A 26887-nucleotide genomic window follows, 5' to 3' on the forward strand; every position below is an offset into this window, starting at 1 on the left:
TTTATACACACATATACACAAACACATATACATGTATACACCTTGATTAAAGAAATCAGTTTTGTATTTCCATCCTTTATTTTTAACATAGTAATTTATCATTTTATCAATTAATTTTTCGGAGAGAAATTCTGAAGTGCTGTTCCATTCTTTGGGACCTTGTTCATGTTGTGTTTGGCTCTGGCCCAGCTCCTGACCCAGGGAATGTGGAGGTGGATGCAGGGGAAACTTCAACATGTCACAGGCCTGTGTTATTGCCGACAGAGTCAGTTCAGAGTTTAGTTTCCTCGGACGAAAAAGAAGGTGGGAGAGACTTGGCAGAGGGGGGCTTGGCACACAGCCCAGGCAGTCAATCTCCCTTATCTTCCATTGATTCAGATGAAGATGTTTTGGACCCACGCAAGCGCAGAATTATGCATAGAAAAGACCAAGTAAGGACATATTACAGTGATCCCTCGATTAGCGCGGGGGTTACGTTCCAAGACCTCCCGCGCTAATCGATTTCCGCGTTATAGTGGTGCGGAAGTAAAAACACCATCTGCGCATGCGCGCCATTTTTTTCATGGCCGCACATGCACAGATGGTGGAGTTTGCGTGTGGGCGGCGGGGAAGACCAAGGGAAGGTTCCTTCGGCCGCCCAACAGCTGATCTGCTCCGCAGCGCGGAAGCAGCGAGGAGCCGAAGATGGGGTTTCCCCGTTGCCCAGGCAAAGGGGAAACCCCATCTTCGGCTCCTCGCTGCTGCCGCGCTGCGGAGCGGATCAGGTGTTGGGCGGCTGAAGGAACCTTCCCTGGGTCTTCCCGCTGCCCAGGCAAAGTGGAAACCCCAAGATCGCTTGCCGCTTGCCGTATTGCAGCTTGGAGCCTTGCTTCGCCTCCTTCGCTGCAATACGGCAAGCGGCAAGCGATCTCGGGGTTTCCCCTTTGCCTGGGCGGCGCTGGGGCCATGCGGAGCCGCTCATCTAGGGGGGCGTGGACCGGCAAGGTGCCCTCCGCTCTCTCTCTTTCTCTCCCTGTTACCGGGGAGAAAAAAAGAGAAATGAGAAAATGATTGAAGCAGAGAATGACAGGAAAGAAAGAGAAAGAGACAGAGAAGTGACTCTTGGTGATGATGTATGACGTCATCGGGTGGGAAAAACCGTGGTATAGCAAAAAAAAACGTGGAGTATTTTTTAATTAATATTTTTTTGAAAAACCGTGTTGTAGCGTTTCGCACTAATCGAGACCGTGCTAATCGAGGGATCACTGTATAGGAGATAAAAGCGGCCACCTGTGTTTGGGTGGGGCTCCAGTAATTAGGGCTGCTGCTATAAATAGCAGCATGTGGGTTTGGCCATTGTGGAAGAGTATCTGATCGCAGTTCGTCAGGAATCCTGTATTGCTGGTTTCTGGACTTTGCTTGTTGATTTTTCACGCCTTTGAAAACAAAGCAGAGCAACGTGTGTGTGTGTCTCACTTCGTTGGAAGAAGAAGGGGTGTGAAGTTTCTTCACAGCTGCTAGCGAAGTATTTAATGATTGCTTAAGGTTAATTGTACAGACTACCCGGATGTTTTGAGATGAGTGCTCTTTGCAATACAAAAAGAGTGCTTAGTTTATTTTGAATTTTGGGATAAAGAACATTATTTTGAATTTTCAAACGTGTGTGTGTCTGAAATTTGTACCCTTGAATTTTCTGGAGGCTCCTACCAGAGAGCCCGGCAGAACAGTTCCGATGTGCTTGTCTTCATTCCACTGTTGCCCTGGAAGTGATAGGCATTGGTCTTCAGAAACAAATTTTCTTTCTCTCTCATATCATTGGGACAAGTAAAATTGTTAGGAAGGAGATTCAAAACAATAAAAGAAGCAATGTTTCCTAAAAGAGATGCAGAAGTTTGATAATTTGGACAAATTTAAAAGGAAATTCAGGGAGAATAGGACTATCAAAATATTTTGGTTTTGAATTGAGAGATAAAAAAGTATTGCAAGAGTAACTTTCCATGTATGAATGTTGGAAATTAATAGAAATGTTGAAGATTGAACTGTACCAATGTATAGAGATGAATAAATCTTGCTTAGGCTACTGCATGCAAATTGTTTGTAAATCAACAGGCTAACAAAAGAGAGGGGTGGGTTCTAACTTACCTCGCCACCGGTTCACTTCCTCCCATGCCATGTGACCACACACACATGCGCAGTGCCAAAATCTAAACTTTGGCGCATGCGCAGAAGCAAAAATATGGCTTCTGGTCTTGCGCAGAAGCCAAAAACAAGATGACACTGCCTATGGCACTGCCATTGAAGCTGGTTGGGGTGTGGCCAACTAGCAATTGCTCCTAGTTCAACAATGGGGGGAGGGGGGTAAATTCCCCTACTGGTTCTATAAAGGAGGTTTCAAACTGGGAGCAACCCACCTCTGATAAAAGGAATATATATTTTGTTACAGTATTGTCTCTGCTAATGCGGTAATTTAGGGTGAATCAATATTCATGCCAATGTAATGTTGCAAATCTAGTTACAGAGAAATGACATTAATAAATATGGAAGAGTTTAGAGTTGAATTGTTTGTGGTAACTACCCTGATGTATAGTTGTTTTATACAACTATCAAATTCCAATTCAAGCAGCATTTTGCATTTTAGAGCTGAAAAAGGTTGGCTGTTGTTTATGTATGTATGTATGTATGTATGTATGTATGTATGTATGTATGTATGTATGCATGCATGCATGCATGTTGGTTGTATAGTTGTGGAGTAGCTAATAAGATTACCATATTCAATCTTAGCTTTTTATAGAAGGGAAACTTTGTCATGTCTTTCTAATAAAAAAATAACATTTCCTTTTGTCAACTTTTTTCTGGGCTAATTTTCTTATCATTCCTGTAATGTAAATGTACTAAGTAAATCAATGGAAATAATTATTTGAATACAAAAATATTCCAACAGCAAGTGACAAGAAATGATAGGTAAAAAAGCATTGATAGCTTGCATTAGGTTAGATTAAAAATATAATAAATGTTGCTGCTGAAATTAGGGCTGCTTGTGGATCCCTTTCAATCTTCCTTGTTTCCTTGATATGACTCCTTTATCTGATCTGTAATTCCCAGGACTCACCAGGAGAAAGTAAGAAAGGGGATAGAAGGAGTTTATTGTTGTTGCTGAAATATTTGCAGGAACAGTGTAATAGAAATGTATTTGTTAATGTATTTGTGACCTTTTGTTTATTACATTGTATATATCTTCTTCCTTTGACTGTGATTTAGACAAAAGGCATGTTGTTTTAGGTTTCCGTTAAGTGCAAATGGTCTTATATAGCATTGAATATATAGCCACCTTCCAATCTTGCTTGAATTATTCTGCAGTATTGTAATTGCACAGGAGTCCCTGTACTTAAATTCCTGTATAGACTAGATTAAATTGCCATATGACTCATGGCTGGAGAAAGACATAAGCACATGTATTAAAACCAAATATTTTAAACAGTGCTTTTGGCAGCATTTTTGTTCATTACTGGGGTAAATATATATTTTGAGAAAAAAAGACCCCTGACAAAAATATCCATTCATTTCATTTCATGCATTCATGAACTCATTTTGGTACATATTTAAATTATTTTCTCCTCTACACCAGTTTTCGCATAGGCAATACAGATTCTTCTTTCCTTTGATATACAGGATGTACAGGGGTACATCTACTTAAAAATGCCTCTACTTAAGAACTTTTCTAGATAAGAACCGGGTGTTCAAGATTTTTTTTTTTTTGCCTCTTGTTAAGAACCAGGAAATTTGAGAGCGGCACGAAGGCCCGGCCAGTTTCCTGCCATTCCTCCTTTAATCCTGACCACCTCGGGCTTTTCTGGGCTGCCAGAGGAACCTTTTGGTGGCCCTTAAGGAGGCTTTGGCAGTCCAGAGCGAACAAAGCATTTTCATTTCTCTAGGCGCTTGGAGAGGGAATAAACCTCCACCAGTGCCCAGAGAAAAGAAACGGTCCCTTCGCTCTGGGCAGCGACTGTCCTTCTCCTCTTCTTCCTCCTCCTCCCACCCAAATTCTGAGCTCTTATTTATTTCCTAATGGGTTTGCACGCATTATTAGCTTTTACATTGATCCCAATGGGAAAAATTACTTCTACTTACAAACTTTTCTACTTAAGAACCTGGTCACGGAACACATTAAGTTCTTAAGTAGAGGTACCACTGTATATGATAATGTTGCTGAATCAGTTCAGGTGTGTGGATACTTGATTGGATAATGGCAGTCAGATGATTCATTTAATAATCTCCCTTGATCACTCCATCCTTATATTTTGAAAAAAGGATCAGACTGGGTCAAAAGGTTCGAAATTAGTGGAAGTCCCTGCTCCAGGGATCAACCCAATAAAATACCCTATCATGTAGGAGTGATCTATGAGTCTGTGGGTGGGTCCCTTCTCACTTAGCCTGGAACACCAATAATATAGCACTATAATTTCAATTGTTCTGTGGTGCACACTTGCCTGTCCATGATCCTGAATGATACAGCTATCTAATAACAAGGTTGGTAGAAGAGAGATCTTTTAGTTTCTGTAATATATGTTTGGATGTATCATTTTACTGTTTTCATTCTGCTTTTGGAATGATGGAAGTCATTTGTTATCAAAGGTAATTTCTCCACTGAGGGTCCTGAAAAATATATTCCAAATCTCATTTCCAGTGGGTAAAGGACCTTTTCAAGGCCACACCAAAACCAGTCACTGCTTCCTTCCTTTGTCTGAAATGAAGTTATTGGGCCTTGAAGCAAGAGAATGGAAGAAAATAGAGATGATGATACTCTCAGCAATAAGAAAAGCAAAGATTACCTTATCTGTTTGTCAAATTGCTATTTGTATGGATATGAATAGGAACTATTGCTTTGTTGATTACTGCTGCAGCGACTATCTCCAGTAGTAGTAGTAGTAGTAGTAGTAGTAGTAGTAGTAGTAGTAATATCCTTCAATCTGACAATATCAAGCATGTTGAAGTCAAGAAGAATGTTAGAAGTGAATATATCCCGAGAGTAAAGAAGAAGTCTAAACTCAATGGAAGAAATACCATGAAGGCAAATAATACCTGGGAAATTTCAGTTATTATATACACTGCTGGGATAGTATACTGGACTCAAGCAAAACTAAAAGTCTTGGGTAGGAAGACCAGAAACACAATGGCAATGTATCATTCATCCATGCAGCAATGTTGACAGACTCTACTTACCAAGAACAATGGCTGGGCATGGAATATTGCAACTACAATCTCCTTATGTTGTGTCATCTGCAAAGTCATGGAATCAATCATAAACCAATTCATTACCCTCTACCTAAAAACTAACAACCTATTCTCAAACAAACAATTTGGTTTCAGAAAAAAAAAATCTTGTAACTTTCAACTCCTTCACTGCAAAAACATATGGACTATGGAACTCAAACAAGGCAAAACAATAGATACAATTTACACAGACTTTTGTAAAGCCTTTGATCCAGTAGTGCACGACAAACTACTTCAGAAACTAAAATCGTATGGCATCTGTGGTCCCCTTCATGTTTGGATAACTGTTCCTATTAGACAGACAACAAATGATTAAAATAGGGAGTGCCCTATCAAATCCTGCACCTGTCAACGGTGATGCAGTCCCTCAAGGCAACATTCTAGGACCAACATTCTTCATACTTTACATAAACAACTGTTGTGATCATATTGTAAGCAACTGCATTCTCTTCACCAATGATGTTAAACTATTTAACACCCTTCATTGACCATGTATCAGAATGGTCTAACAACTGACAGCTTCAAATCACAATCAACAAATGCTCTGTCTTACACATCAGCAAAAATAATCAAAACACTAACTACAAGTTTGGAGGTCATGATCTTGTAGATGACTTTCACTCTCTCAAGGACCTTGGAATACTCATATTTAAATTCAATGTAAACCACTCCAAACTCGATTGCAGGAAATACGACTTCAGCAACAGAGCGATCAATCCCTGGAATGAACTATCTGACTCTAGTTTCTTCCCCCAACCCCAAAAACTTTAACCTTAGACTGTCTACAGTCTACCTCACCCCATTCCTAATGGCTCTGTAGGGGCGTGCATAAGCTCACACTTATGTTTTGCTGTTCTATTGTTCTAATTTACCTGTACCTACTTCGCTTATGTTTATGTTTATACCAATACATGCTATTTTGTACATGTTTTGACAAACAAACAAACAAACAAACAAACAAACAAATACATGGGATGGCTAAAGAGGAAAAAAGGGCATTGGAAGAATATCAGAAAGATAGCGAAGAAGAAGCACTGAAAATAGGTTTGAAGAAGTTGACAGGGGGATAAATAGGCCAAATCCAACCTAAACATCTGGCTGGTTTTGCAACGAACCATGATGATGATAATAATTTCAAACAAGCTATCTGAAAGATCTGTTTTTACATTTTTATGTAGCAAATATCAGTTATATTAATTTCCAGTTTACAAAGCAGAAATGACCCTTTAGCAGCTTTGCAATTTTATGCTACATTTAGTGTAATTAACCTCACATTATATGTGATTAAATGCTGTGATCCTGTTACAAAATTGTGGCATCATGAGACATTTATACAGAGAGGGGCTATTGAGCTTGTCTCTCATTTCAAGAAATTTACACCTCAGTCTTAATTATTTGAAGAAGAAACTTATTAGAGAAAGTCTCATTTTCTGAATGACATTTTCATGGCCTACATACTTCAACTTTCCAAAAAGTAGCCTTAAATCAATGAGATAGTAATATTGGAATCCTTTCAATGTTGCCATGCACTTATATTAGTTTAAAATAGTCCTTTAATTGAACCACATGTACATTCTTACTCCTGAAATGTCTCTTTGGTTTCCTTAATCTCTTGTACTACTTGGCAAGAGATAACAAATTAGGAATTGATAAAATGTAACTGGGGGAATCTAATTATTATGGAGTGGTTGTAGTGGGGTGGTTTTTTTTGGTTATGTTTTGTTTTGCTCTTGAGTGATAACTCTTCAGAATTTGTTTCTAACAAAACGCTTTCTTATCACAGCCTTTGTATGCTCGAAGCCATCCCTTTGACCTTTCGCTCCTGTGTTATGCCTAAAGACTGTGAAACATCAGGCTGGTCTTCCTGGAGTTCCTGTTCAAAGACTTGTTACTCAGGGGATCTCTCACCAGGATTTCGCAGCAGAAGAAGGATTATAAAGCACGAAGCTCTTGGAGCTGGGAGGGAATGTCCTGAAACTGAAGAAAGAGAAGCTTGCAATACTGATGGCGAAGGAAAACACCTTCAGCCCTGCCCAAGGTATCTCATACCTTTACATATTTCTCTTATTTCACCAGAGTTATCTTCAGGTGCCTCTAGTGCAGTGGTTCTCATTCTTTCTAATGCTGTGACCCCTTCATACATATATTCTCCCAACAGAGCTTTAAGTTGATTAGCAGGAAGGTCAGAGGGATACTCCCACTGTAAACAACTGATTGGTCAGATTGTAAAAATATGTTCCAGGGCCCAGAATAGAAGCTTTCGTTCCTAACACCATGGGAAATTTGTCTTTTTCCGTGGTCTTAGGTGACCCCTGGGAAGCAGTCGTTCAACCCCCAAAGGGATCCCAACCTCCAAGTTGAGAACCACTACTCTAGTGGCTTTAGGGTCAGTCTTGTGGTTGACATCTTTTGATTGAATGAAGAACAAAAGAGTTAGATCTGTGCATATTTTTCTGAATATGGCACAGATATCTGAACCCTCATCCTCCATGCATCTTGGGATGTTTTTAATGGGTTTTTTTTGGGGGGGGGGTATAGAAAATAAGATGACCTTCAAAGAGAAATGCAGGAATGTTTTTTTTTAAGTCTAGAATGGCTGGATTGCTTTCAGGAAACTCTCAGACAAAGTAATTCTACCGGTAATTCTTGACGTACAATCATTTATTTAGTGATCAATTAAAGTAAACAATAGCATTGAAAAAAGTGACTTATGACCATTTTTCATACGATTGTTGCAGCATCCCTAGGGTCACATAATCACAATTCGGATGCTTGGCAGCAGGTTCATATTTATAAGAGTTGCACTGTTCAAGGATCAAGTGACCACCTTATGAGACTACCTGACAAACAAACTCAATGAGGAAGATTCACTTAGCAACTGTATTACTAACATAACAACTGCAGTTGTTCACTTAAGGTCATAAAATGGGGCAAAACCTGCTTAGCAGTGGAAATTTGGGGCTACCTGAATAAGAAGAATGAGGTAAAACACAATCAGATTTGCAGCATTCTGTTGGAATAGCCAGTCTGCAGTCTTGCTGCAGAGTAGAATGGCAGATCTGATCCATGTAGTGGGAATGGCAGTCTGTATCACAACATACTCAGGCAGAAAAATATTATAGGTACCTTTGCATCAGCATTCTCTGGAGCATTGCCTAAATTTGGTAAAGAGATAAATGAGAACAAAGAAATGAATAAGATGATATCTGGCTTTGGAAATGAAGTTCTGCTTGTCCTTGATAGTTTGTGTTTACTCTAAAAGGACAGCCTGGGCAAAGAATGTGTGCTCTTTGGTTTTCAGCTCTTGTTAGTTTCCCAGATGACAATGCTAGAGAGGACTGCAGTTGCATGGTTACTGCCTAGTGCATGGCTGCTCCTAAGTCAAATGGGTTTGCAGCATTCTGGGTGCCCTGAGCACATACCTGGACTATGCAAAATGCTCTATGTCAGAGGTCCCCAACCTTTTTTGCACCAGGGACCGGCTTTAAGCTAGACCAATTTTCCACGGCCCGGGGGGGGGGGGGGGGCTTTGGTCATATGGGGGTGGGGTTATGGAGGGGTGGAGCTTAGTGACGCAGCCCTCCACACTTCTCCACAGGGCGGGGAGAATCAGGAGGCTCCTTTGGCGGCTGGGGGCTGCCTGGCTTTGTGATTTTGGCGCGGAAGCCTCTTGCAGCAGCTGCTACAGCCAGACACGGGGAATGAGCGGGATGAGCGGCGCCGAAGCCGGTGGCTGTGGCAGCTACTGCAAGAGGCTTCCGCGCCGCTCTGTCCCACTCATCGCCCATATCCAGCAGATAGGCTTTGAGTTTTTGGCTGGGGGGGGGACTTAGGAAGGTCCTACTTCTCCCCCCCCCAGCCAAAAACTCAAAGCCTATCTGCTGGATACGGGCGATGAGTGGGACAGAGCGGCGCGGAAGCCTCTTGCAGCAGCTGCTACAGCCACCGGCTTCCGCGCTGCTCCTCCCACCCATCGCCTGTATCCAGCAGAAGCTGCTGCCTGAGTGCTCAAAGTGCTGGGGGTGGGGGGTGTCCCGACAGCCCCCCCACCCCAGTGCTTCGCCTCCCGCTGGGACACCCCCCACCCCAGCACTTTGAATCCCACCGGCCAAGAGCACTCGGGCAGCAGCTTCTGCTGGATACGGGCAATGGGTGGGACGAGCGGCGCGGAAGCCTCTTGCAGCAGCTGCCACAGCCACCGGCTTCAGCGCCGCTCGTCCCGCTCATTGTCCGTGTCTGGCAGAAGCTGCTGCCCGAGTGCTCTTGGCCGGCGGGATTCAAAGTGCTGGGGTAGGGGGTGTCCCAGCGGGAGGCGAAGCACTGGGGTGGGGGGGCTGTCAGGACACCCCCCACCCCAGCACTTTGAATCCCGCCAGCCAAGAGCACTCGGGCAGCAGCTTCTGCCAGACACGGGGAATGAGCGGGACGAGCGGCGCCGAAGCCGGTGGCTGTGGCAGCTACTGCAAGAGGCTTCCGCGCCGCTCTGTCCCACTCATCGCCCATATCCAGCAGATAGGCTTTGAGTTTTTGGCTGGGGGGGGGGACTTAGGAAGGTCCTACTTCTCCCCCCCCAGCCAAAAACTCAAAGCCTATCTGCTGGATACGGGCGATGAGTGGGACAGAGCGGCGCGGAAGCCTCTTGCAGCAGCTGCTACAGCCACCGGCTTCTGCGCTGCTCGTCCCACCCATCGCCTGTATCCAGCAGAAGCTGCTGCCTGAGTGCTCAAAGTGCTGGGGGTGGGGGGTGTCCCGACAGCCCCCCCACCCCAGTGCTTCGCCTCCCGCTGGGACACCCCCCACCCCAGCACTTTGAATCCCACCGGCCAAGAGCACTCGGGCAGCAGCTTCTGCTGGATACGGGCAATGGGTGGGACGAGCGGCGCGGAAGCCTCTTGCAGCAGCTGCCACAGCCACCGGCTTCAGCGCCGCTCGTCCCGCTCATTGTCCGTGTCTGGCAGAAGCTGCTGCCCGAGTGCTCTTGGCCGGCGGGATTCAAAGTGCTGGGGTAGCGGGTGTCCCAGCGGGAGGCGAAGCACTGGGGTGGGGGGGCTGTCAGGACACCCCCCACCCCAGCACTTTGAATCCCGCCAGCCAAGAGCACTCGGGCAGCAGCTTCTGCCAGACACGGGGAATGAGCGGGATGAGCGGCGCCGAAGCCGGTGGCTGTGACAGCTACTGCAAGAGGCTTCCGCGCCGCTCTGTCCCACTCATCGCCCGTATCCAGCAGATAGGCTTTGAGTTTTTGGCTGGGGGGGGACTTAGGAAGGTCCTACTTCTCCCCCCCCCAGCCAAAAACTCAAAGCCTATCTGCTGGATACGGGCGATGAGTGGGACAGAGCGGCGCGGAAGCCTCTTGCAGCAGCTGCCACAGCCACCGGCTTCGGCGCCGCTCGTCCCGCTCATCGCCCGTATCCAGCAGATAGGCTCTGAGTTTTTGGCTGGGGGGGGGAGAAGTAGGACCTTCCTAACTCCCCCCCAGCCAAAATCACAAAGCCAGGCAGCCCCCAGCCGCCAAAGGAGTCTCCTGATTCTCCCCGCCCTGCCCGACGCCCCACCCTGTCCTGCATAATGTCCTCTGCCGGGAGGGCAGCGCCGCCGCAGACCGGCTGGAAAACCCCAACGGCCCGGTCCCGGTCCGCGGACCGGCGGTTGGGGACCTCTGCTCTATGTGACAAGTATGTTAAAATTAACCCAAGTGGTAGTCACTAACCCATGCAAAGACCTGATTCCCAGGATACGGAGACTGAAAAATCTGCACAATTGCTTTCCAAGCACACTTTAAAGCATTGTCATGAATTGTTAAATTCTCAACAGTTTAGGCATTGACTACGTGAGCCATTTGTCTAACATATTAAGAATCTGCTGCTTAGGCTTGTAGGAAACACCCTCAGAAGTTGTTTTCCCATCCACCCAAAACATATCCAACCTTATGAATAAAATAAATGTGTTGCCAGTGCAAGGTAAACTTACTTTTCAAAGATAGATCTTCTTCTGGAGTTTGTAGACTATGTTCAGAGGCTACAGGGAATTACTGGAGGAAATGAAGGATGAAGAATTCAGTCTGTGCTCTTTCAGTGCCATTTCACTGCTCTCAGAATTTTTAAAACATTCATTATAGCAATAACACTTATATACCACTTTACAGTGCTTTGCAGCCCTCTCTAAGCAGTTTACAGTGTCAGTACATTTTCCCAACAATCAGGGGCCTCATTTTACCCACCTCAGAAGGATGGAAGCCTGAATCAACCTTGAGCCTGGTGAGATTTGAACTGCCAAGTTGCAGGCAACCAGCAGTCAGGAGAAATATCCTGCAATACTGCACTGTAACCACTGCACCACCATGGCTCATAATATCATATTTTTGCACAATCCTTCTTCCTGGTCATTGCCCTTAAAAGGAGAAAGTAAGTTTAATATTAGAACATAACAAGATATGAAAGAAACATATATGTAGATATGTTTAGTACAGAGTGTTTCGGCATAAAACTAGATTTGCAGCATAACTATCAAACATATAATTATCTAAAAGCGATGAGGTTTTAAATTTATTAAAGTTTATCCACACCTGTGGCTTCTAACCACAGAAGCCCCACCTGTGCCTTCTAATCACTAGTGATGGGCGAACCCAATGGTGTTTGGGTTCGGCAAGTTCGGATGAACTTTGCACAAAATTCGGCCGAACCCGAACGTTTCGTGGCGCCAAAGCTCCGCCCCCAGAATCCCATCATTTTTTATTTTTACAGATTTTTCATTTTTATTTATTTTTATTTTTACAAAAAAGGACGCTGCAGCGGCACTGCAAGCAAAGGGAGGTCCTTTCACATGAAAATAAAAACTTTTATTTTTACGTGAAAAGACTTCCCTTTGCTTGCAGCGCCGCTGCGGCATTCTTTTTCGTAAAAATAATTTTAAAAAATTTACATGAAAAGACCTCCCTTTGAAGGAGCTGGGGAATCCCTCCCACGAAGAAATTCCGGGGGCGGAGCTTTGACGTCAACTATACCAACAGGTTGCTAAGGATGCCAAAGTGATCATGGAATCCAGGAAGTGATCACTTTGGCGTCCTTAGCAACCTGCCGGTATATGTGACGTCAAAGCTCCGCCCCCGGAATCTCTTCATGGGATTCCCCAGCTCCTTTTGTGCCTCCCTCCCAGCCTCCCAACTGGCCAACAGCTCCCTGGTATTCGCCTTCTTCCGCCGCCACCGGCGCCCGGCTCCTCCTTCTCTTCACAGAAGATGACAGCCGGGGCAGTGGCTTTCACGGTGTTTGGCACAAACGCCGAACTAAAGCACAATTTTTTTAAAAAATTCGAGTTCGGGTCCGGCATGCTGAACACCACAAAATTCGGTACAGACCCGAATAGTGCGGGTTCGTTTCACCCAATACTACTAATCACAATTTCTATTGAATTACTGAATTCTTGCTGATTGATCTTCTTAATTTTGGTAAGTTAGAAATCACAAGCAGATAATTAAAAAAAAAGATTATGGGTAAGGGGGCTGGGTGCCAAAAGAAGGAGTCAGCCTACTAGATCATAGCTACTCTTTGATGAAAACACTATCCTTGAAGTGAGAACATGCCAAGGATGTTGGAAGTTGCTAACTTTTGCAAATTCAAAATTCTGCTAAGCTGTGCTCAGCATCAGCTGAGAACCAGAATGTTCATCTCTTTAAAAGCAGTAAAATAAAAGCTATTGAATATGAGTATTCAGGCATCCAGATTTGAAGAGGAAAAGGTCTCTCAGCATACATGGGACACTGATTTCACACTTATCAGCAGTTCTGTGTGATGCCAAGAAACCATGGACGTGCTAGTAGGTGCATTGTGAGAATAATACAAGAGAAAAATAACCCAAGTGTTTCTAAGAGTCTTTTTGTTGGTAAAACTATAGAGAGAATAAAAGCAAATGTCACTGTAATTTTCCTTTCTTTGGGTAAAATGCCCTCTTTATATAGACTTACAATGTTTGATTTCAGTAAGTAAGAGTTAGGAAGGCTGATAGGCTATTCTCTCTCTCTCTCTCTCTCTTTCTCTCTCTCTTTCTCTCTCTCTCTCTCCATGATACACATACACAGACAATTCCAACACATTTGGGTAAAATTGGAATTTTCTGGGAAAAGACAAAACACCAATGTATCAAATTCAAACCAGTTCATCTTAATTGATGGACTTAACTTGGAAGTAAACAAACCCCAAAATAAGATGTAAATATTTGTACTACATTCCCAAGTCGACTTTTTGGTGTTTTTCAAAATCTACCAATATGAAGCCTTGTTTGTTGGTCCGATATGATATTCCAATCCAAAATGGCATAAATCTGTTCCCCTTCTGCCTGGCCCCATTTTTAATTGGAATATTTAGCTGGAAGTGATTTATTTGCTGCTCCAATTGAAATTGGCTTTCAGTGGCTTACCTACCGTACCCTCTTTGTATAAATCAGGTTGAAGACTTCAAAGTCTAAAAGAAATCATAATGTTCAAGGCAATGTGCAGTGATGGCCCAGGGGGAAAATGTTTTAAAACTCTAGTCTTTTCTGTAGGCAAATCTTTTAGGATGCATGGTTTCATTGAAAAACTTTGTTATGAGGCTTGTCCAGCTGTTTGTTCTTGACAGCTTCTGTATGTCTGCCTATATACTGCTGTTTATTATTCTTCCTGTGAATGGTGGAACTCTTCAAATTCACCCAGCGAGGAAGAAATAGAAAAACAAAACAAAACAAAACATAGAACATGGAATCATAGGGCTGGAAGTGACCTCAGAGGAGCCTTATACCATCCCAGTCAAAAGAAACATACATAGTTTTACAATGAAGATAAAAAAAAATCCTTACAGCAAATATAGAAAAATAAAAGAAAAAAAGTATAACTTTTCACCAGTCCAGCAGCCCAGGATGAATGAAAAGACCATGGAAGCAGGTGACTAAGGTCCAGTTTGGCCACAAATCAGAGTGACTAGTTGGAGCTGTTTAATGAAATGAATGAAAATGAAACACATCAAATGATTAATTAAACAAAACAAATCAAATGAAAGATAGAACCACTTGAGAGAGTGCACTATGAATAGGCCAAGTTTGAAACAAAAGTGTGAGATGATCTAAATACTTTCGATGTATGCTTTTTTCTGTCATTAAAAAAATCTCTATACCTTGAGCTTTGGTTACTAATAGTTATTTCGCTATTTACTCTTCATGTTTTTTCTTTCTTCTTATTGATTTCTTTCAATTTAGAAAATCCTCAGATATTCAGAACATCCTTGAAGGAATATGGACGAAGTAAATTCCTCTAAAATGGATAGAATTTATGCTTCAAAAATAGCATCTAGTCTTTTGGTTCTTTTATTTGTAAAATTGCTAAATGGATCTCTTTGTGAATGGGCTTTATATAAATATTCTATATTTACATAGATATTCGTGGAAAACGTCTGAATGGAACGAATGTGATGTTTCTCTCCTGTTGGAAAGACAGGATCCTCGACTGGATAAGCATGTAACACTTTGTGGAGGTGGGATACAGATCCGTGAGGTCTACTGTGCCCAGACAACTTGGGAGGAAATGCACAAGACAAAGGAAGGTACATAGAAATTATTTCTATCTCTTCTGGTGAAATAGGGATTTTGTGTGTGTGTGTGAGAGAGAGAGAGAAAGGGAGAGAGAGAGAGAAAATCCCATGTTTTAGCTGCCTCATATCTTGCTTTGAGTTTGTGTAATTCAATCTGAATAAATAACCAAACTGACATGAAATAAAAATGGAAAGGCAGAATACATACTTCATAGCAAAATTGGAAAAGTATTTTTAAAATTACGATTGCAGTTAAGTAAAAAAAAAAAATTAATATCATGTAGTATGCATATATGTAGATTTTGAAGTAAAAATGGTATTGAAAGAGTAGACATATTAGCTGATACGGAATTGTCAGATAATAATCATGGGTGTTTGTTTTAGTTTGTCAAACTGACTCATTTTGATGGGGAGTATCCCATTTTGGAGGTGATTAGTAGATCAGTAGAAGCATCCACCTCCATTCTGTTTACACATTGGCTCTTTACATCTGTTTTAATCTTAACTGTAATGCTTTAACTTTTTACATCCAGTGATTTAATGTTTTATTCCTGTAATCGTTTATCTTGTTCTTCAAGCTGCTCAGAATCTTTTGGTATGAGCGATGGGCGGTGCAAAAATTTAAATAAATAAAATAAAATGTTTTGTATTTATTTTAAATATCCACTCTTTTGAAAAAATACACTTTTAGTGCAGAAATGGTGGTCAAAATCCTGTACCAGAAACCCAGAACTGGCTTGTTTGTGAAGAAAAAACGAGTCCATCTTTAAGAGACGTTGCTTGGCCTGAATTCTTTGCTAGCTGTTGCTGATTATAGATTATGTCCATTTGTAAGAGTGGGGGTTGGGCACCTTTATTGCCACCCCGCCCACCACAAAGAAGACTTTTGCCTTCTACTAAGCTTATATTCAGCTTTTGCAGCAAAACTCTTTATAAAGTGAACAAGATAATCACTTCCTTTGTTCACTATGTTCATTAGCAGTTCTGCTATGTGTGTTATCTTCTGCTTTCTTTCCTCTGGATGGTTGCCCTGGTGTCAAAGTTTTACTGAACAGACATGGAACCATTAAAAAAAAAAAGAGGACTGGCTTGATCCAATCCATAAAAGCAGAGCTTTGAAATTGTCTAATTTGAAATATAAAAGTATTGCAATGCAGCCAACTTATAGAAGTCAGCTCTTAGAATTAATTAGGAAAAATCATGGCTAATTGGTTTAGTTCACAGCTGTGGGGAAAAGATTTTCCAAAGTTTTATGCTGCTTTAAAATCGAAGGGGCAATGTTTCCCATAATAAACATCAAAGACCAGTTAATACTGCTGTTTTAATACATTACAATAAAAGCAAATTCTTTCTTTAGAAGAGCTCAGAATGGTATAAAGTCCACCTTCCCCGAAGCACTCAGAGCAGGGAGATTCAGATTTTACATTTTTGTCATGCCCCCATGTAAAAGGGTTTTAACACAGTATGTAACCCACATGGAGTTTTTAGTTATATTGGCCACAGGAGGCACTACATGATTGCTTTCATCCTATTTGGGATTTATCAGACATTGGTAGCCAGACATTATTCTATGCGTTTCAAATCCTCCATCAGGATTTGAATTTGTTGACCTTGATGTGTAGGGTATAGAGTACATACAGTGCATTAGGAACTATCTGGGTTGCCTGTTCATTTCAGAAGAGATATATGGAAGCTCTCAGAGTATCCTTTACTTTCTTCTCAGTCCAGCATATAATTGGTATATTTTATTTTGTTTAAAAGACAGAGCCCAATAATATCGAAACATTATTTTCCAAAAATAAAGGGCAGCCCTTATAACCTCAGAATTCTATATAAAAATGGACTCCTACTACAACACAAACAAATTGATTCCATTTTAAATCGCTGTTTTGAAATGATTTTTTAATTATTATTATTATTATTTATTATATTTGTATGCCGCCCCTCTCCATAGACTCGGGGCGACTCACAACAACAATAAAACAATTCATGACAAATCTAATAATTTAAAAACATTAAAACCCCATTATTAAAGTAGGCATACACACAAACAAACATACCATACATAAATTGTATAGGCCGGGGGGAGATGTCTCAATTCCCCCATGCCTGATGGCAAAGGTGGGTTTTAAGGAGTTTATGAAAGGCAAGGAGGGTGGGGGCAGTTCTAATTTCCGGGGGGAGCTGGTTCCAGAGAGTCGGGGCCGCCACAGAGAAGACTCTTCCCCTGGGACCCGCCAAACAACATTGTTTGCTTGATGGGACCTGGTGAAGGCCAACTCTGTGGGACCTAACCGGTCGCTGGGATTCGTGCGGCAGAAGCGGTCCTGGAGATATTCTGGTCCGATTCTAAATCCTTTTGATTGAAACATCTTGGCTTATTGTTTTTCCCCTCAGCTTCTGCTTGATATGCACCTCAGAGACCCCGACCATCTATTCATTGTTTTATCATCAGGTGTTTACTTTTAAGAAAGGTATTGATCAGGCGGTCATGCAGGGGGATTCATTCTGTCAGTTTAAAAAAAGTCAGGAAAGAGGCCCAGGACCAAATCTGAGGGTTACTGGAAATTTGAAAGGACTTTATACACTTAAGGCCTGGTCCCTGGCAAAACTCAAATCAGCTTTTTCTGAAGCAGATACTTATCCAGATGGAGTAGGACTGTTTTGAGCAAGACTTTGATGGACTTCAATTCTTGGCATTAATAGTATGCACATCTGGGACTTGATTACAAGGTGCATGGAGAAATCCCAGAATAAGGTCTTGCATGGGCCCAACCACATATACTCCTAAAATGTGTGCCTACAACTGGATTTCTGTCTCTCTTATGGAATAATGCATTTATTTGTTTGTCAATCGAGTATAGGATAGTTGTTTATATAAACATAACATAGAAAGTAATGATAAAAGAAGACAATAGGACAGGGACAGTAGGCACAATGTTGCACTTATGCACACCCCTTACAGACCTCTTAGAAAAGAGGAGAGGTCAACTGTAGACAATCTAAGGTTGAATATTTTAGGGCTTGGGAAAGAAACAATAATAATATAATAAAATAAAAATATATAATTAAAAAATAATAGTTCAGAAACTATTTTTCTTCCTGAAACAACATGCATGTTTGTTTCAGGAAGAAAAATAGTAATCTAATAAAACAGAATATATTGGACAAGTAGCCAACACTCCTGGATACCTGTTCTTTCCTTTTATTTCCTCTTATCCTCCTTTCTTATGTACTTCATGTAATATACTCTTATGTATTTAGGATTAAACTAATCCATTCCTTTTCTTATTCAGATGATGTGGTTTACATAACCTTTCATTTTGCCCTAAGATATAGCGAAGGGTCATATACTGATTTTTGCCTGCTGTAATCTCCAGATTAAATAATAATACAGTTCAGCCATGAGATTAAGAAAACCAGAAAGCACATCGGAGATAGAGACATGGGCATGAATGGCTTATGGAGATAAAGTGGTTTGATGTTAAGGGGAAGCATAAAATACAGCTCTCTACTTTCTCATATCACCTCTCTAAGAGCCAAAAATATACTAAAAACCCTGATTGTAATATAGGGGATATAATTTAATAGCCTTACTTATTACTTAATTGCAATCTATAAATGGATCTATAGAGTCCAGTGACTCTGAAATCATTAATATTGAAGCTGTAAGCTCTGCTGAATTCAATGTGATAGATCCAAAAAGGGGTTTCAGTTAGCCACTACAAAGGATTATTTTCTGTGCTTAATTTTTCATGTTGTTTTCCAAACATCGAATTATTTGTGGCAATAATCCTCTAATTACAAGGGTAATTTATTGCAATATGACCTTAAATCAATAGCCACATATTTTCAGACCCTCTTCCATCTTCAATGCCATGTACAACCTATAATTAATTTTAACCTCATATATTTGTTTTTCTTTTTTATATCTACTTCTGTTGTATTTTCTCTCCTGTTTTACTTTAAAAGGCAAACAGTAACAAAAAATGTTAATTGTTCTGCCAGTGAGGGCTGATGAGGATAAGGGATATGACATATGATCAGTACAATCAATAGTTATGTGACTTTCTCATAAACTGGAAAATGAATGAATGCTGGTTTTTCATGAGGATTTTGTAAGGCTAGAAATAATGTCTTACCTGCTGCAGGACTGATTTGATGAGTTAGGATCCATAATAGTGATTCTCTAGCCTCAAGGTGTGATTGTGTCATTGAGAAGCAGCCTGTAAACATGTGAAATTGGTTAATGGATGAGCTGAAATTGAAATTGGGCACAGAAATTGGGCACAGAATAAAATATAAAATAGATAACAACCAGGACCTTACCTTTTCTCAAATACAGGAAACAGGATAATGAAGAATAAAGTATAGAAGGAAATGATGAAATGAATTGATTTGTTTTCCTAAAGTGGGCATAGGTAATAAAAATATGTATCTATTCTGAGGGGCTCAATTGTCTTGATAAATGGCATCCCTTCTGACAAATTATAAGCATATTCTAGCTAGTTTTACATTATTGGGACATTCACCTATTGATTAATGGTTTGCTGCCAAACATTTGTATAACTAGAATGGATCAGATTAAAGCTACATTGTCAGACACAACAGAGCAAGTCCATACATGAAGGAAACTGATTAAACTGATGTATTACTTAAACAGCCAATGCACAGGAATCTTCTCAATTAACAGCATCTGCCTGGTGTTAGATAAGAGGCTACAGAATTCAAGGAGAGGAGATTGGACTTAGTCCAGTCAACAAAGCAGTGGATGTGATGTGCCGGTGCCTGGAGGCTGTTGGGGTCTGGATGGGTGTCAACAGACTCAAACTCAACCCTGATAAGACAGAGTGGCTGTGGGTTTTTCCTCCCAGGGACAATTCCATCTGTCCGTCCATCGCCCTGGGGAGGGGGGAATCACTGACCCCCTCAGAGAGGGTCCTCAACTTGGGCGTCCTCCTCGATCCACAGCTCACATTAGAGAAACATCTTTCAGCTGTGGCGAGGGGGGCATTTGCCCAGGTTCGCCTGGGCAACCAGTTGCGGCCCTATTTGGACCGGGAGTCACTGCTCACAGTCACTCATGCCTTCATCACCTCGAGGCTCGACTACTGAAACACTCTCTACATGGGTCTACCTTTGAAAAGTGTTCGGAAACTTCAGATCGTGCAGAATGCAGCTGCGAGAGCAATCATGGGCTTCCCATGGTATGCCCATGTTACACCAACACTCCGCAGTCTGCATTGGTTGCCGATCAGTTTCCGGTCGCAATTCAAAGTGTTGGTTATGACCTATAAAGCCCTTCATGGCATTGGACCAGGATATCTCCGAGACTGCCTTCTGCCGCACAAATTCCAGCGACTGGTTAGGTCCCAGAGAGTCGCCTTCTCCGGGTCCCGTCAACCAAACAATGTCATTTGGTGGGACCCAGGGAAGACCCTTCTCTGTGGCGGCCCTGACCCTTTGGAACCAGCTCCCCCTAGAGATCAGAATTGCCCCCACCCTCCTTGACTTTCATAAGCTCCTTAAAACACACCTCTGTCATCAGGCATGGGGGAATTGAGATATTTCTTCCCCCCAGGCCTATACAATTTATGTATGGTATATTTGTGTGCATGTTTGGTTTTTAATAAGGGTTTTTACTTATTTTAAATATTAGATTTGTTATATGTTGTTTTATTATTGTTGTTAGCCACCCCGAGTCTACGGAGAGGGGCGGCATGCAAATCAAATCAAATCAAATCAAATCATAAATAAATAACTTAGTCCACTTGTGGATTTGTAGAGATTCTAGACTGGTCCCTTCTTTTAACTCCTTCCCCATGTTCTGCAACGCCTACTCCTACATCATAAAGTAATGGCATAATTAATGGCTAACAGCTGACTCTTGTAGAGTAGAACAGAACAGAAGAGAATATAATTCTTTATTGGCCAAGTGTGATTGGACACACAAGGAATTTGTCATTGCTACATACTGTATGCTCTCAGTAAAGAAGGTATAGATGTATTATTTAGGTTTTATAATTGTAAATATGCAGGTAGCCTACTTTCCAGGGAAGTCTGAAAATTCAAAGATGTAAATGCATGAAAAGAGCTAAATTTAATTTGAGATCAATTTTCTCCCCCTTAATACTGAAAGTGGAAGGAACAGATATTAAATGTGACTTGTGGCTTTTTCATACTCAGCCTGCAGCAATGCATTTTAGGCGACTGCCTTTAAAAAACCTTTGGGGCATATATAACAGTAACATGAAATATGTGATTTTTTCCTTTGATATGATCTAATTAACAAATAGGTTTTTACCAGAGACTTCGATCAAGAGCAGAGCGATTGAAGCTCCTCCTTTTGTGTTACATGTTTTGTTGTTTTATTTTTATGTATGTATGTCTTGTTTTGTCTTTGAAAATAATAAAATTTTATAAAAAAATAAAATATTTTTTTGTGGGGTAAACTACATTGATATAGAATACTGTAGCCTGAATGTTAGTGGTCAAGAACCTTTATCACATTGGTTTTGAGAGCTTAGCACTGGTTACAAATGGAGGTCTTTCAAAATACTAGTTTTAGTCTTAAGTCTGATGTGGCTTGATTCTTAAGGCTTTTCATCCTGGAAATGGAACTTCCCCTGTTCACTCAACAGGGGAAGAAGTGGTATAATCTCTGTTACCAATCAATGATTAGCATAGTCCTTAGTGGCAATGCCATTTGAAATAGTTTTGTTCAGAGGTGAAATGCTCCCGGTTCGCTCGTGCCTGTCAGTCATCAGAGAGCCTGTCACAAAGGCAGCATGAGGCTCCACCCATGCACCCAAATGCCCCATTTGGGTTCTTTTACTCTCTGACCATCTACAAAGCATTCTGTGCATGTACAGAGGGTAAAAGAACCACCAAATTGCAATGTCCGGGCAGGTGGGTGAAGCTTGCACTTCCTTCACAACTGGCTCTCCAACGACTGATAGGCATGAGTGAACCAGGAGCATTTCACCCTGTTTTGTTTCATAAAATAGTTGATATGTCTGAGATATTAAGAGATGCTGGTTGGTTTCTCCCATTAATTTGTTTTTCATCTGTAAGGGTTTTGTGTTTTTTTTTATTTACAGTTTAAATTAGACTGTGTTATGGAAAGTTTTTAGTGGCACTAATTGTTTTTTTGTGAACCAGTAGAAGCCATTTTGTGGAATGGTGATTACATTACATACATACAGTGAAAGGCTACCAAAATTTTTACTACCACACTGTGGGCGTGGCTTATGCAGGACAGCCTGCATTTTCTTTCAACATCTTTCAGTGCAAATTGGGTGCTCTGGGATGGAGCTCCATTTTTACTAGCACACTGTGTGCCCACCCCCCAATCCAGGCAATAGCCCACCCCTGCATGCATGCATGCATACATACATACATACATACATACATACATACATACATACATACATACTAAGAATTGTCCTAAAAATGTGAGTTCCAGGTTTATTTTATAAATGAAGAAGCAATAACCATCGTGATCTCCGGGATGTTTAAAATTTATTTAAAACTACTAAAATTACTTAGCTTTCGTTAGTCCTCTACTAACTTCATCAGAGTATTAAAATCCCCATTGAAGACATAGTTGATCTTATATAATGATGCTCAGTTTGCTCATTGCTGCGTCATAGGCCCACACGTTTTTTTCCCTCCTGCAATTAGCTTTGTTGTTGCTAGCTTAGTTGTGCTAACAGGTGGAATTACTGTTGCTTCTTTCCCTTTTGCATATTGCCTCTTTCTCTTGGGGGGGAGGGTAGAGTAAGGCAATGAGGCATTAAATACCTCCAAAGTAATGCCTTCTAGCCCTACTTTATCCCCAAGGGAGAGAAAGAGGCAGTACACAAAAGGGAAAGAAGCAACAGCAATTCATCCTGCCACTATCAATATTCAAGTAACTTAAGGTAGTGAACATACCCAATTATATATCCATCCATACATGTATATACTATCCTAATAATATTTCTGTGAAGCCTGCTACCGTGTTTCCCCGATAGTAAGGCAGTGTCTTACTTTCTTTTTACCCCCAAAAGCCACCTATGTCTTACTTTCGGGGTATGTCTTATATTGGAAAAAATAAGACACACCCGGCCAACCGACCTACCCAAACCCGCAACACCCGTGTCCGGTAAAAAGTAGTAGCACCCTCCCCCCCCACACACAAACACACGGAGACACATCCGCATCCCCGCCTGCCCGCCCCGTCCGGAGCTGCCGGAAAGGAGGCGGGCGAAGGAGGGCGCAGCTCCGGCCGCTCACCTCGCCCGCCCACCCAGCGTCTCCAAAGTTTACCGGCCTCTGGCGGGCGCCTTTCGGTGGAGGAAGCGCGGCGGCGGCAGGCTCCGGAGGGAGCTCGGGCGGTGGCCGCTCCACCGCTTCGGCCAGGGCCGCCGCCTCGCCCGCCGGGTGGCCCAAGCTGGCAGTGGCGTGCTGCGCCCAGAGCTTGGGCCACCCGGCGGGTGAGGCGGCGGCCCTGGTCGAAGCGGCGGAGCGGCCACCGCCCGAGCTCCCTCCAGAGCCTGCCGCCGCCGCTGCGCTTCCTCCGCCGGCCGAGGAGTCCTCCTTATCCGCGCCGGGTTTGGAGTAAGGCTTGAAGCTGGACTTGTCCTCGGCGCCGATGTCGCTGAGCTTCAAGGGTCCACCTTTGGACGTCTCTTTGTCGGCGTTGGGCTTGCGCAGGAAGCGCAGTCGGAGCTCCCGCTCGTGCCGCAGCCAGAGCCGCGCCGCTTTGGCCAGGGCCGCTGCCTCGCCCGCCGAGGACAAGTCCAGCTTCAAGCCTTACTCCAAACCTGGTGCGGATAAGGAGGACTCCTCGGCCGGCGGAGGAAGCGTGGCGGCGGCGGCAGGCTCCGGAGGGAGCTCGAGGCGAAGGGCGCGTGGGGAGCTGCCGGAAAGGAGCCGGGCGAAGGAGGGCGCAGCTCCGGCGCCTCGCCCGCCCACCCAGCATCTCCGAAGCTTACCGGCCGATGTCGCTGAGCTTCAAGGGTCCGCCTTTGGACGTCTCTTTGTCGGCATTGGGCTTGCACAGGAAGCGCAGTCGGAGCTCCCGCTCGTGCCGCAGCCAGAGCTGCGCCACTTCGGCCAGGGCCGCTGCCTCGCCCGCCGGGTGGCCCAAGCTCTGGGCGCAGCGCGCCACCGCGCACAGCTCCCTCGCTTTTACGTAGTACCGTGTTTCCCCGAAAGTAAGACATATGTCTTACTTTCGGGGTATGGCTTATATTAGCTGACCCCCCTGAGACCCCCCATATGTCTTACAATCGGGGGGGGTCTTACTATCGGGGAAACACGGTATATATTACTAGAGTATATAGCAATGTTTTCGGAGCAAATAAAATATTTGCTTTTTGATAACTGCTACACAATAGACCTTAATAAAGTCTTTTTGTTTGTGATTGTAAATGCATGAATTTATGTGGATCATTGCAAAGACTCTTCTTAAATCATATTAATAAATTCCTACATTAGAGCTTCTTTACTGAATGATTAGATGCCCTGAATATCTTGCCTTGCTCCTATCTTTTGTATGTTATAAATCTGCTATATTCATCATGGTGGGATGGCCCAAAATACTGTGTTGATTGCTTAATAGGATGGCCCAAAATACTGTGTTGATTGCTTAATAGCAAGACAGTGAGCTTTGGAATAGCTTACCACCTGGATAATTGCTGCTGTGAAACTGAAGGTAGAAATATCTAGCAATAGCATTTAAATCTTCACACAATGGCAGCAGCCTACACAGTATGCCTTAAAGATAATACAGTGATCCCCCGATTATCGCGAGGGTTCCGTTCCAAGACCCCTCGCGATAATCGATTTTTCGGGATGTAGTGGTGCGGAAGTAAAAACACCATCTGCGCATGCGCGCCCCTTTTTCCATGGCCGCACATGCGCAGATGGTAGAGTTTGCGTGTGGGCGGCGGGGAAGACCCGGGGAAGACCCAGGGAAGGTTCCTTCGGCCGCCCAACAGCTGATCTGCTCCGCAGCGCGGCAGCAGCGAGGAGCCGAAGATGGGGTTTCCCCGTTGCCCAGGCAACGGGGAAACCCCATCTTCGGCTCCTCGCTGCTGCCGCGCTGCGGAGCAGATCAGCTGTTGGGCGGCCGAAGGAACCTTCCCTGGGTCTTCCCGCCGCCTAGGCAAAGGGGAAACCCCAAGATCGCTTGCCGCTTGCCCGTTCGCCCCGCCTGCCCGGCTGCTCGCTTGCCGCTCGAGAGCAAGAGGGGGAGAGATAGAGAAAGAGAGAGAAGGAAAGAAAGAGATGAGAGAGGGAGGAAGAGAGTGTGAGAGAGGAAGAAGCAAGATAGAGAAAGAGATAGAGAAAGAAAGATGAGAAAGGAAGGGAGTGACGTCATCGGGTGGAAAAATCGCGATATAGCGTTTCGCAATGATCGAGATCGCGAAACTCGGGGGATCACTGTATAGCAAGTCTTAAAAAGGCCATAATAGGTTGGTTATTCTTGACTCTTTCCTCATGGTAAATGTCAATTATGCACACCACTAGCTATTATGTACGACTAATATTTCCCAGTCAGTTTAGAAATAGAGGATATTGCATGGCTAGAACTACTGTTTTTAGGACAGTATTGAGTCAGATAGATCTTGTTGAAGTTTTACTATTTCCTGGTACTGTGTCACTTCTCTGTTGCTGAGTCCCTTTTACACATTAATTTAAGTAACGTAATAGATTAGTCAACCATGACTGAGGCTATTCCAAGCAAATTTAAATTAGTGGTTCATTGTTGATATATAATTGTACTTGAAATTCTGTCTTATTTGCTCTTGACCTTTATATAAAGTAGAATAATAATGAATAAAAATGTTTAACATGTTTGCATTATCGGCTTTTCAGAATATTCTTCTTCCAGTTTTTGTATTACTACTTTTTCTTTCTTTTTTCTCAATTTATATGCCAATCATTTCCTGGTGTATATGAAAATTCAAAACAACTTTGGTTTGCATGGTTTTATCTTTATTTCCATCTCTCACAGTTAATATAAATGGCTCTCTAGAAGCTTAATTTGATGGGTAATAATTGTGCTCGTTGGTGATTTTTTTTAATCTCATCCAAAATCACTTGCACTTTCTATTTCCTTTTCTTCTTAAATTCACTATTTTGTTGTATAAAAATACCCTCTTACAAAAGCTTTGCTTTCATCCCATACTGTTTTTAGTCTTGTACCTTTATTAAGATTATTCTTTAAAAACAAACAAACCCTTTTTACTACTTTTTACAATTCTTCACTACCATTTCCTTTTGCAGCATCTCTTTCAGTCTCCACTTAAAAGAGTTATTTTTCCTGTTAAAAGTTAAAGTTAATGGATTGTTGTCTTTGGTATTTTTATAAGTTAACAGCTAAAGCCTAAGATACCCGACTCATATCTATTTTAGAAAAGATTTATGCTTTTCAGAAAAAATAAATATATATTTTTGGGCCACAATGTTTACCTCTACATAGATCAGCAAACTCAAAATTGTCCAGTAAATTGACACTGGATTAATTATTCCAATTAAAAATAATATGCAGGTGGTTTACTCTTTGGTTCTTATAATTTTAGGACCATTGTTATATGTTGTAATTGTATAATAATATAGTAACTATAATAGTTTAAAACTATATAGCAATGTGATTCATCAATTACTGATAAACTGGCATACTTACATTTTAAATATAATAAATATTTCATATATAGAGAAATAATGAGATGTGAACCTACAATATAATACATACTTATAGAATCACTTAACAGACTGTACAGTGCTTTCATATTTTACTTGCCTTAAAGTGAAGTAACAAATAAGTTCAAAAGATTTTAGCACACATCAGGCATGTATTGACTTTTCTCCTGTGGGTATCATGATTCCTGAGACTTTAATATTGACTAAAGAGAAGTCAGTTCCAATAGTTCTTCTGAAAGACAATCTGTCTTGATATTTTCATTTTTTTAAAGCCATTCTAAGGTGTTTTTTGTTGTTGTATTTGGGAGAGCTCTCAATTCAGCCTGCTGATATTTTCCAATCTGTAGAGAATATATAGTTAAATAACCATAAGAAGCTGCAAT

The 26887-nt window shown here is 42.2% G+C and overlaps 1 protein-coding gene across 1 annotated transcript in view; it reads left to right on the forward strand.

Annotated features, from left to right (window-relative positions):
* Positions 1–26887, forward strand: part of THSD7B (thrombospondin type 1 domain containing 7B) — a 567237-nt gene that overhangs the window by 192033 nt on the left and 348317 nt on the right. The window contains exons 3-4 of the mRNA XM_070731424.1: positions 7034–7288; positions 14656–14822. Coding sequence (XP_070587525.1) covers positions 7034–7288; positions 14656–14822 — 422 coding nt within the window. The remainder of the gene's footprint in view (positions 1–7033; positions 7289–14655; positions 14823–26887) is intronic.

This window comes from Erythrolamprus reginae, chromosome 1 (assembly GCF_031021105.1).
Source record: "Erythrolamprus reginae isolate rEryReg1 chromosome 1, rEryReg1.hap1, whole genome shotgun sequence".
Taxonomy (NCBI): domain Eukaryota; kingdom Metazoa; phylum Chordata; class Lepidosauria; order Squamata; family Dipsadidae; genus Erythrolamprus; species Erythrolamprus reginae.